This window comes from Chrysoperla carnea, chromosome 3 (assembly GCF_905475395.1).
Source record: "Chrysoperla carnea chromosome 3, inChrCarn1.1, whole genome shotgun sequence".
NCBI lineage: Eukaryota > Metazoa > Arthropoda > Insecta > Neuroptera > Chrysopidae > Chrysoperla > Chrysoperla carnea.
The window spans coordinates 68225122-68238186 of NC_058339.1; the positions used below are offsets into that span (position 1 = coordinate 68225122).

Here is a 13065-nt window from a genome sequence, read left to right on the forward strand (position 1 = left end):
CTTACCCAAAAAACCTCGGGTAGCGTTATTTGGTTCAAAAACTTGACATTTGACTGTTTCTGTATAGGGGGAGGGATATATAAAAATTGGACCAATATGGTTTTTGGCAACATCCGGAATAGTAATCTATAAACTTTTCTGAAAAAGAATCAATTGACAAAATGCGGTCTTCGATTTTTGCACACACAACTTTATCTAGCGCCGGCTCTACATGTTTTCAATTTTTTAATGTTTAAAATAGTCATAATTCATTAAATATATCAGAAAATATGGCCATGAATTGTTTGACATTTACTATTTTTAATTTTTACAGAAATCTTTAATTTAGGATTGAAAATGATGATAATAGATGGTATATAATGTTTTTTAATTTTTTTTAAATAAATTTATAAATTATAGCTAATGTAAGTATTATTCTGATGTATGAGCTACATTATTGTCCAGTTTCATTCAAATCGATTCATTAGTTTTTGCATGAAAGCGTAATAAACAAACAAAACAAACATGCTTACTTTCACATTTATAATATAATAGGGATTTGTAACATTCAAGATTCAAATGTAATATTTAAATATTGTTCATCTACACAAGTCTAAATGTACACAAAATGCTTCTCTGAATAATTTGAAAGCATTAATAAGATTTGAACTTAATTTGAAATGTACACACTTCATATTCCTGTAGAGTAGCAAATGTATACAAAAATAATGAAGCAAAAAGAAAAAAAAACACAGTCTGTATTGTTCTTATATTGCTCAAATTGAAAATATAAAATGTAAGTAAATTGAAATTTTTTCGCTACATATGTTCGTACAAAACACAACAGTTAGAAAAACCAAAGTATGCATGTAACGGGTGTTTTTTTAACGGAATAAACTTTTTAATCGAAATAAAAATTTTAAAAATAATACCAATCAACCTTGATTCTGAGTTTATTTGTTTTAATATAATTTTGGTCCTCATGTTTAGTTTCAATAAAGGGTAATCTAGAAATGATATTTTCGACCTTTCCATAGAGTACTCCTATCTAATATGGCAGAAATATCACGGCAAATGTTGGATTTCAATTACTCTTATATGTGTAATTTAATCGATGGAAACTATCATCTTAAAATATCCCCACAGAAAATAATCTATAGATGTGACATCACACAAATGGTGCAAATTTTCTTTAAGGGGATCCCCGTGTGATGACAGGTTTAGAGTATGTTGGTAGAGTGTTTTTGCTAAATTTGTAGTTGTCATAAAGATACAGCAGTTAGAAGACGCAGATGTTGACCACTTCCATACGAGGAGACCACTTTAAAGCGTTATTTCGAAGCAAAATAACAAAATATATTGGAATAAATTATCAGTCAGCTCAAACAGACTCCCATTAGAAACATTGTGTGTCAAATAGACTCTTTCCACTAGAAATACACTTAACGTTTCAGTCAAGCAACCCTTAGGGTCAATTTTAAAACAAAATTTTGCTTGCCCATGAACGCAATATCGTCGCGATTGTTATAATTTTTATGTGTATCGAAATTTATTTGCCTTTAAAAATATACCCCTTTGTACTAGTAACACCCACGTTGGTACTAAAAAGGGTAGAATGTGCCAGAAAATGAGTGAAAAAGAATTTGAAGATTAATACAGGTTTTCCTCTGGGTAATTATCGCTGTTTTTTCGCATAAAATTAGAATTTTTCTTTTGTCATCTTTTAGATTTTATCAGTGGACACACTGTATATTTTCTTTATAGGGCAATATATACAATATGCGGGAGGCAGGTACTTTTGGTTTTAACGGCTAGCTATACCTTTATAGAAATTTCTACCTTTACAAACACAAAATACAAATATTACCATTTTAAAAATGTAATATTCCTTTTTCTCTGCATATAATAAAAATATTATAAAAAGCTGATGTGTATGTCGCAGATAGATTGTCGAATCAGTTATTTTTCAAAAACGTTAGCTGTTTTGCGGTAAGTGAACAATAGTGCTACCTAAGTTTAGACGTAATGTACAGAGGCTTATCTGCAATCACAATAAGCATGATGTGGGGCGACCATGAAATAAAAATTAGTAAATAATTGTTGCTACAAGCAAATACATGGAACTATAAAAAAAAAAGACATAAAATAATACACATAAAATAATAATGTAATATTATTTGGTAAGGATGGGGCAACATAAACAGCAATTTTGAAGGCTCCAAAAAGTTAAATTAGATTTCTGCCATAACTATTCGGTTTGCAAAAAATGTTTCCATCAGTTTTTGTTTTTCACTGCACGAAATAAAACGTTGACTACATGTCCCTTCATCCGATATAAGATATGAATAATGTTCATCAAATTTCCCCGATTTTATAAAAAAATATACGAAAGGTGTATGTACCTAGAATCAAAATAGACATTTATGTGTTTTTAAAGTCATTTTATTTAAATTTCCCAGTGGAAATTGTTTCTGTTTATAATATTGTTATTCTCAATACTATGTTTTTTTTTCGAGAATTTAAATATTAATAAATATCGATTACAAGTGAAATTTACAGAATATAAAAAAAACCCCGACAAATGTATTCCTTGTAAACCCATTTTTGGAAACTTAGCTATAAAATATTATCCATCAAGTCGGTTCAACCGTTTAAGGGCTACGATGCCACTGAGAAACACACAAACGCACAGATAAACATTTTAATTTATGACACTTCTTCTGAAATATTTTAATTGATATTGAAATATTTGAGTTGAGTTTGTTCTTTTGAATTATTGTTTTGAATTAGGTACCTTATTATTTTACCATTCCACTTTTCAAAATGAATTGAACCAGGTTTATTTGATCATTCATTTCCATAGTAATAATTTATATGTTAAAATAGACCTTTTCATCGATTTGCTTTTGTTTCGGACAGTTGTCAAAAACTTTTAAACCTAAGAAAGTTAAATATATTTTATCTTTTTCAAGCAGCGCATTTTAACATGGATAGAAGATATAAGATAGGTCTTTACTTGATTGAAAACTGTCCGAAACAAAAAATGATCATTTTGTAAATGAAAAGCCCTATTATACGTTATGCCTTTTCCAAGTTGAATCGATTTTGAAGATCCAATTTTTTAGTTTTTTCGGGTACGGAACTCTAAGCTTGCATTTGAAACATAGCTAAGAACACTCTCCGTTAAATTACCTTTCAAACGAAACCAAAAAAATTAAAATCGGTTCGTCCACTTAGGCGCTACAATGCCACAGTCAGACAATCACACAGACAGACACACATAGCGGTCAAACTTATAACACCCCTTGTTTTAGTTCGGGGGAATTTCTTTTGACTCGTGGTGAATGACACTTATTTTTCTCCCCTTTATATTTTGCTTACCTTTACTTGGTAACTCATAAAAACACGAAGATAGCTATCAAATTTAGTGAATACGTATTACCATGGTACCACAAGTGCATTTTGTTGATAGATTCAAGGTACCTTTGCATATTTGAAACTTGAACTCCTCAAAATTTAGCATTATGCTTAAAACTGGAATATGGTATAACAAGCAATAAACAATGAAGTACGATCTATGCCAATCGGCAAACAATATGCAATCGGCTTACAAAGCGACATTAAAAACAATCAAATTTTTTAAAAATTGTCGACTACAAAATTTTGAAAAAAATATCAAATTGGCAATCAGTCTTCAGCCCACATACATTCGAGAAAAATACCTTCAGTTCAATACAAGTGTAGTCCAATTTATTTTATCTTATGTTCACATTTACTTTTCTGATATCAATGTTATAACGTTGAAAATATTTTCATTAAATGCAAATAAATTTGAAATATGAATGTTTTTTTTTTACTTCTATAGTTTTTTTTGTGGTTTTTCTTTTGATGATATTCATTTCCTTTGACATTTCTTTATACTATACGTACGTACCACCCACTTTTTTGCGTCGTTATGCCATCAATATTTCATTACAAATGTTATTTGAATATTCATAAACTACAAGTACTTAGTTAAAATGAAACACATGTATTTACTATTTACATTGGAATAGAGCAAGATAGAATAACTACATTTATTGCTACTCTAACATTTTTTTTCTAGACAATTCAATTGAAAATTAAAGAATGAAAAAATATATTCAATAGTTTTCTTGAATATTCCATGTTCTGTGCTTTCTCACATCGTAAGAATATTAAACTTAAAAAATTAAAATTAAAACTTCTTAACTTTTATACAGTCAAAATTGAAAAAATAAGAGTTAGAGAATTGAACAAAAGAGATTTTATTCACATTTTATTCTTTTAAATGAAAATAAATTTCTCGATGAATGGGCTAATTTTTCCCCGATTTTTTTGAGCCATATGACCGAGAAAAGAAGTATTGAAAATCATTAAAATTCAAATTGGCGAAAACGATCCGGAAACTCACGAAGTTATACGAATGCCGCTGTGACGTCAGTTGACTTTGACAGTTGAATTATCATAAATATACGGATTGGAAATAAACCGCGCGATGACAGATAAACTGGTCAATAGTGACGATTTAAATCCGCGTATAAAAATATATCGGCCGTGTTTTGTGCCTCTGTGCCCGACTGCTACTTCAAAACAGCAAAAATAGTTAAATAATCAAAACATTTGACATCGACAACTTTTTCTTCTTTCTCCTCAACAGTCAGCTCAACCGTATAATTTTGTTGCGAATTCGATGATGCGAATTCGGCACATTTTACCTCATACTGTGTAAAGGTGATTTTCTTGCTTGACAGAAACGAATCCAATTGCAGTGTCCCCATAGCTCTCCCTCGAAAACCTAACAATCTTTGTATGAAATTTTGTTATTCATCTTTTTTTCTAGAATGTTACGTACTTTCTTATTAAAATTAGTACTCACAAATATGCTTTTACTCCATGAACTTCGGGTGCATCGAACCCGTGATTTTGCACTAAAAACTTCCATAACATAAAAATAGTTATTTTTGATAGATTTCCTTGGTCTGGCTTTGAAAATCCCGGGTCGATTTTTGGAGGCATTTGATTCTTCATTTTACCCCTTTGACACTGTTTTATTGTCATTGCTTGTCGAATTGGCGACAGAGATCACGTGTGCGGTGGAGCCAAAAAAAAAATCGTTTTAAATTATTTCAAATACTGTGACTTTTTTACAATTTTTACCAATCTATGACCCTATGTGTTTTACCACCTTTTTCGCTGGTTATTTCAATTTCTCAATTATTTTGAATCCATTTAGTCCATCATAACTATTCAAAAAAATAATTTTTTTGAACAGAGAAAATCGAAGCCGCTACCCTAGGAATACCGCGTACGGAGTGGGCTAGCAATTGATCCTCTTAAATTCTTTTCAATGATTTTTTAGTTCATTATGAATGTTAAAACAAAATAATTAATAACAAAAGAAGTTTTTTAAAAAGTTGGAAAAACAGTGTATGTCTCGTCGGAGTTGATAAATGAATTTTCAACCCTTCCTTATTTCTTGCTTATTATTTGATATAATATTGTTTAACGTATTATTTTATATACCTACAGTTAAAACCAAATTTGCTTTAATAAATCTCCAAAAATCAGAAGTAAAAATAATCACATTACATTATGGATTCGCGAATATTAAGCACATATTATGTTTGGGAAGCAAGCTTCCAAAATTTCTACAAAAATCAAATTTTAAAACTGTTTTGTTTTTCACAATCGAGATGAAGTAGCAATGTATCGAAACAAAAGAGTGACATTATCTTTTAACGAGTTTTTTCGTCTTGTTGAAAATAAAACTACGTATATACGTAAATATTAAAAATATATCACTAAAGATAGAGATATAATGTCACTGATATCAGTATCTGTATCTGCGAACTGAAATATGTAAATAAAATACAAGTAACATTTCCCGAATGTCACATCTTTATTTCTTTTTAATACACAAGATATTTAGAATAAAGTAACATAGAAATGATCTTAAAATTAAATTCTTACTTACAAGAGAAAAAAAAAATTTGAACTTTTATGAAACATTTGTTGAGAAGTTATTTTTAACTACAGTAAAACCTTATTTAATAACGTTTGATTTATGTATATTTTAATGTTACCCAATACAAGCAAATTCTCAATCAAATTCAAAACTAAAACTGTTTATTAAATTCATCTGACAAGCAATAAAAAAATCGTCTACGTGGAACAGTAAACGTTTTTTATGAAAGTGCTGTAGACTTCACCTCCTCAGGCAATTTTCAAAATATAATTAGTTTAATTTTTTAGTTTAAACTTAATAGTCCCAGTATCTTGTGTGGCTTATAGTTATTAAGGCTTATTTATCAATTTTAGGACTTAGTTATTAATTTTAGGGCCTAGTTGATGGGATTTGGAACCACAGTACCCAAAAAATTTAATGGGCAGCTTTAGTGTCGAGCCGAACCGTTCCTCATTATTTAGCATTTTGTTTGGAATGGGAATGATCAAGTTCCTTTGGTGTATTGATAAAAAAAAAAGCTCATAACATGCGTCTCCATATAACACCTTTTCGTAAAAATACACCTTAAAATTTAAAAGGTATTGATTTTTTTTTACAATTTCAATCATTTGGAAAATCGCTGAAAATATTATCATACCCAAATATGGCTTTCAATATTATTTCGTAACAGAAATATACTCTTTCATAACAGGAAACATTGTTAAAATTCTGTGAGCATACATCAAAACGTATAGATACCAGAAGGATACATTCTTAGAATATAGGCCATTTAGTACTGAATGACATATACAGGTTTAACTGTAATATAATCTCTGAAAAATAATAAAATCTCTATGGTATTCACTAATCGATGATTTAACTTTAACATTAAACTTTTTTGCATCATATAAAATTTACCTTCCCTTATAAAAGTATTAAGGAAGTATACTAAACTTCTTATATAGTATTTTCTTCTTTTAGCTTTAGATATTTATTAGAAAAATGATTAACATTCTAGTTTCTTCTATGGAACAAAATATTTTCTAAAATGTCCTACTTTTGTCTTCTTAACATTTTAAATATTTAACATTGTATTCGATTTTATTAAGCTTGATAATTCTTTGTTGTTTAAGGAAGAAATTTAATTATGGGAATTTTATAATATGAAACACTTGGGATTTTGAGTTTGATAAATATTTGAATTTGAAAACAATCTTGACCACTGTAAACTTTGTGATAAACTTTGAAAGTCCGTAGGTTTTATATTAAATAAATTTTTGATTGATGATAAATTGATAATTTTTTATTAAAACATTAGTGTAATGCCCAATTTAATGAGGAGACGACTATGCTATTTTTTGAATTTTTGTAAACAAGAATTTATGAAATAATAATATTCGAGATAGAAATTTAGATCTTTCATTTATCGAAAGCTCCATATTATTATACTTCCTTATAAGTTTGAAAATAAAACTTCGAAGACTTGAAAAAGACAAAACAATTCTCATCAGGTATAGGTACAAACATTATGAATTGAATCGAATACAAATTCTAAATTGAAAGAGCTCTCCGTCATATTTCTAACATTTTGACGAAAGTTTCTCCAAATATCTCAAAATAATTACTGATCATCTATGCTATCTTGTTATGGCTCCCATCGGCTTTTATACCCAGAAAGGTACCCACTTAATTTACAGTGATCCTATCATTTCGCTCGTTTGTTCCGACATGTACTTTTATTTGGCGTTATTTTCGTTTTGAATCATCGAAAACTAATGAACGAATTTTTATTACACAATGGTTTCACTGTCGTCATTGTCTCATTGGCTTAAAGCACAACCAAGCAAATGATGGGATTTAATTACTTGCGTATTTTCAAACAAGAAATTTCACTATACATGCACAATACCTACCATGATGATCCCATTTTTTCATAGATCTAGTAAAACTAAAAAAATTTGTTAACCACGAATCATCACCCAACCTAGACATGGAGTCCACTTATAAAACTGCCTCAATAAGATAGTTTAAATTTCATGTTATTTACAACAGTTTTTGGTAACCTTAAAAGATGTGATATTGCTGCATGTTTTATTTAAATAAAACTATATATAAATAATATTCTTGTGAATAAAATTATTCCGATAAAGATGTTATATTTTCATTGATTTTTTGCGATTTACTGATTAAGGTCTGTATAAAACTGTTATTATACATATTGCTTTTTTTAAATTAGTAAAAATAAGTGTCCGGGCAAAGCTTCGGTTTTGACTTCGGTTACCTTCGGCTGCAAGGATATCTTCAGCGAAATCTTCGACTTCGTCCCAAAAACTGGCTGAAGTGAAGCCAAAGCTGGTTTTTTTATAAACTACAAAACCAATTTTCTAGACCAACTTCTAAAGATGATTTAATCTTGAACAAAATTTCTTAGAACTTTTAAGTCTTCAGTTTCGGTTTCGGTTGTGGCGATAGCCGATTAATCGGACAGAAACCGACCTTTAGTCGGACACTAGTCAAAAAAATTCCGTAAAGTAATATTTGCCCTTGTTTGTGGTCCAATATCCTTGTTATATCTCTCATTGTTGTAATATTGGTTTTACATTATTATGTATGAGAAAGGATACTGCGCCACAGACAAGGGCAGACATATATGATGACGTAGAAACTATTAGTATGTATTGAATTTTCATTTTACTGGTCTATAAAACTGATGGTAAAAACGTACAAAGATGTTTAATAGAAAAAGGGTCTAACATGTTTCGACTTATCGAACAGAATTAATCATTAATTAAGATTATTATTATTTTAGATCATAGAATAAATTCCATAAGAATGCAAAGGGACAAACCATTTTGGTTCAATTGCGTCAAAGTGTCAATAATTATAAATTTAATATTTATAAAGTTAACTTTATGCCAAAGTCAATTAAATCGAACTGAAAATGTTACAAAATTTCATGGATTATCAAAGAATATTACAATGGATATTTCTCCGGAATCAAAACTTAAACTTTTAGTGGAACCAAATAATGTAACAGATTCATTATTATTGAATAGCGACTCAGAAAATGATAGAAGATGTACAGAGAGATCAAATTTGAAAGCTTTATACGAATCTAAAAAGAAAAATTACTTATCACTTATAAATAGTGATCGAAATCGAATATTAAGTCAAATGCAAACGGTTAATGAAATAATAGATTCATTTTCGAAAACACTTAATAAAAAAGAATCACGTGTAACCAGATCAACAGTATCTAGACCAAAATGCTCCATTTCAAAAGTTAAATTAGAAAATTTACAAAAAGAAATTCAATCTATAATTTCAAACACCACAAGCAAAAGTGAAGCTGATAGGAAATGTACCCTCAATTTCGACGATGATAATTGTCAAAATCTCATGAAAACAATACAGTGCGGTTTAGGTCATATAAAAGACGGGTATCTTGAGGCAATGTCTAATCAAGGTTCAGCTAAAGAGGTTGCTAAATGGAAAAATGCCTTTGATCAATTATCACACAAATTTGAAAAAGAAAAAGACAATTTAATACAATCACTTTCACACGAACATCAATTAGAATTAGATAAATTACATAAAGAAATGCAAAATTTAGGAAAATTATTAAATACTGCGTTAGAAAATTTAGAAGTAAATACAGCAGAATTATGTGTAATGGAAATTGTTCAAGGATTGATAACGGAAGCTGTTGATCATTTTAAAGAATTAAGGTCAACAACCATGTCTGTAATTGTTAAGCAAGCTTATAATCATCATAAACATTCCAATCCTGATGAAATTGATAGAGTTATAAACATATCTGATTTTATTCAACGTCTACCACAAAATGGAAAAGTTGAGGCTATGCAAACATTTTACAAAGAAATGAAAGAAAAAGAACATTTGAACAGTATACGAGTATTAATACTTAATTACACCTTTGGAAAATCTGCAATTTCAGATTCTAAAATAACAAATGAAATTCTAAAATTCATAGATCCAATTTTATCGTCATTTTCTGATGTTATAGCTTTTAATAGAAAAGATTCTGAATTTAACCAATTTTTACGATTAAAGTTTGGTAACTATTTCAATTATTATTCCAAAAAAATTATAACTAACGCATGTTCTAAACAGTCTCCTGATGAAACAAAACGATTAAAAAATATCCTTGAAAATATTCGAAATTTTCCATATTATGATCAAGTTGCTGATGGAATATCTCACCTTAACGGTTATATAATATCACATAATCTTTTAGAAAATCGTAATACATTAAGCTTGATTTATTATATCAACTATTTTAAAACAAAACTTTCAGCATCAAATAATACAAAATTGATCGAAAATTTAGTAGAAAAACTTGGAAATGAACTTGATAAACTACCAAAACAAATGGTTAATTTTATAGTTCGCCCAAATGGATGTAAACTTAGAAATAAAGCTTATCTACAATATTTATATGCTGATGGTCGATTTCTATTATGGAGTGATATTGGTAGTGATCGACACAATGTATTTCTTTGGAAATGGCAAACAGCTACTGACCCGGCTGGTATCCTAGAACCTGAAAGTAAATGGAAATTTGAGACTTCTAATAATTGTGAAACTTTTACGTTAAAAAATGTCCAGTATAATGAATATTTGTATGTATCTAATAATTGGGATAATATAGGGACTACCAATCCTAAGCGAGAAGTTTTCACTAAACAACAGCCTGATGATATTTCGCAAGCTGAATGGGAAATTGTACCGCGAAATGGTGGTCAATATTTTACGTTAAAAAATGTTTTTAAAAATGAATATTTTCATGCGGATAGTCTTGATGATGGTGTTTTTATGGGAATTCGCTTTTATAAGGATAATGGAAGACGAAGAGTGTTTACTTTGAAAACTGGAGTACCAACAGGAGATTTGTGGCGTGCAAGTTTATGGGAAATACAGTGTTAATGTTTAGTATTTGATTTACTTTTATAATTTATTTGAATTATCGGAGAACAAAGGGGTCATGTTTCTATTTTAAATTTTTTTTAAAGAACTGTTATTATATATTATAAATATATTATATATTGGGTGCTGCCAAACTACCGCATTTTTAAATCAGAATTCTATAAAGGATAAAATTCCAAGAAGCAAGCTCCTTTGCAGTATTTGGAGCTGATGTATCATTTAAAAGACACTACTTCCTTAATTATGAAATTAAATTACATATTTTTGTAGCAGATTCTTTCTTGTTCTTTGCCCCAAAAATCAACTTTTGTATAAAAATTTTGCCCTAAACCTCAATTTTTGACACCTAATTTCAAGTTTTCTCAGATTAAAAAGTTTTTATCACGAATGCTTTTGAAAAATAATGATTTTTTTATAAATTCTTATTATTTTAAAGAAAATTGGGGTAGAGGGAGAAATTTTTGAAACAAAAGCACAAGATTCTGCATTTACTATTAATATTTTGGGTTTTCAAAAGGGAATTTTTTTCTGTTAAAATCGCTCGGACTATTTGGCTGTATTACATTGAATCAATAAATATGAAATATTTTTTACATCAAACATGTCTTTTTACTTTATTTAGTATATTCTAAAGGCTTGCTTTTATCGAAATGATTTTGCAACACTATAACGAATACACAATGTACCAAAAAAAGTTTACACTGGTGAAGTTTCAACGAGATATACAAACGGAATTACTTATTTGCGATATTAGTTTGAAGAAGAAAGAACAGTCCAAAGTACTTTGATGTTTATTCCGGAAGACCATATTCACCTGCCGGCGTCCCGCAAGAGAAAGAGGAGTAGTCGAAAAGTTTTAATAATACACTTGAAAATTCCTTTTTTTTTTGTCTGTGGAGCATTTCAAGCACAGTGTTTTTATAAATAGAAAGGCTATCAATCCAAGGTATTCAGATAGCCACTAATCTGAATACCTTCGATAAATGGCTGTTTTCCACACTCGTGGGCATGAAAAGAGTGTATACTTTTTTTTGGTACACCCCGTATAGGAACAAAAATTTCAATATGTTTAATATTTAAAATAATATTCTGTATAATAATGGTTTTGTGATAAGGTATGACCCCTCAAAAAATTTTTGTTCAGATTCTATACAAATAGATAACAAACCGTGGTGAATAAAGCCTTTGGGAGACAGGTCAAAATTCTCTTATCTATCTCTTCATTGTATTCGTATTATTGAATTATAGCTGAATAATTTACTACAGTAGAATCATGTATCTAGATTTACATTAAATCGAAATAAGGCGTAATTTTATTGTTTGGTAGGGGATAGCCCCAGGACACTTACCTATGTTTCACCCCTCGAATTCCAAAAGGTGTATGGCAAAATTTCCACGAGGGCAAAAACTTAAAAAAAGTGCAGAGAGTTTGGTGATAAATTCTACAAAAATTGACTTGGTTGTTCGCAGTACAAAATTAAAAATATTTTTTTTAAATAAAAAATATTTTTGTATTTTTTAAGCAAAAAAGGTAATCTTGTGATTTTTCTCTAGACAATATTCAATTTTAACAAAAATGCGTTATTTTTTCAATCTCTGAGGGAATTCGCTTAGCTAACGCGGCTCCTACGCTACGAACTTTTTTGTTGTTTTTAAATGTTCGTAATAGTCCGAAGATTTTAAGAAAAGAAAATGGGTGGTTAGATTACATGAGTTTAAAGAAGAAAATCAAATAACAATATTGTGTAGTATTTATTTATAATGTTCGAATAGTCTAGCGAAGCGAACGGGTTACGGTTAGTATAAGTAGTAGAAATAAAAATGATGATAAAAAAACGTGTTATCTTCCGTTCACTTTTTATTTATCATTAATAATATTTTATTTTCATCATTTTTGTGTGTTTTGATATGATTATTCGTCGTCGTGCTCTCTTCTGAAAAAGAAAATATTTTTATCTGAACGGTGTGTATCTTTTTCATTTAAAAAAAAAAATTAGAGTTTATTTTTTATTACAAAAAACAATGATTTATGTTCTTTTTCGATAATAATAATGGATTATTTGTTGTGGTGTTGAAAATTTTCTTGTGACACGAAAAATAGCATTCATTAAATTATTGTGTATTATGAAAATATTTCAATCAAGTTTTCGTCTCATGAATTTGAAACAAGTAGG

The 13065-nt window shown here is 29.1% G+C and overlaps 2 protein-coding genes across 3 annotated transcripts in view; both read left to right on the forward strand.

The window, feature by feature from the left end:
• The window catches only part of LOC123295030 (apoptosis-resistant E3 ubiquitin protein ligase 1), a 173926-nt gene that overhangs the window by 98977 nt on the left and 61884 nt on the right, over window positions 1-13065 (forward strand). The window lies entirely within an intron of this gene.
• On the forward strand, window positions 8088-11296 carry LOC123295031. Its single transcript, XM_044876233.1, has 2 exons — window positions 8088-8135; window positions 8754-11296. The coding sequence occupies exon 2, from the start codon at window positions 8777-8779 to the stop codon at window positions 10889-10891; it is 2115 nt and encodes a 704-aa protein (XP_044732168.1). The 5' UTR covers window positions 8088-8135; window positions 8754-8776; the 3' UTR covers window positions 10892-11296.

What these genes read in the sequence shown, in the direction of transcription:
- LOC123295031 (XM_044876233.1), top strand. Translation starts at nt 8,777, where the DNA reads ATGCAAAGGGACAAACCATTTTGGTTCAATTGCGTCAAAGTGTCAATA.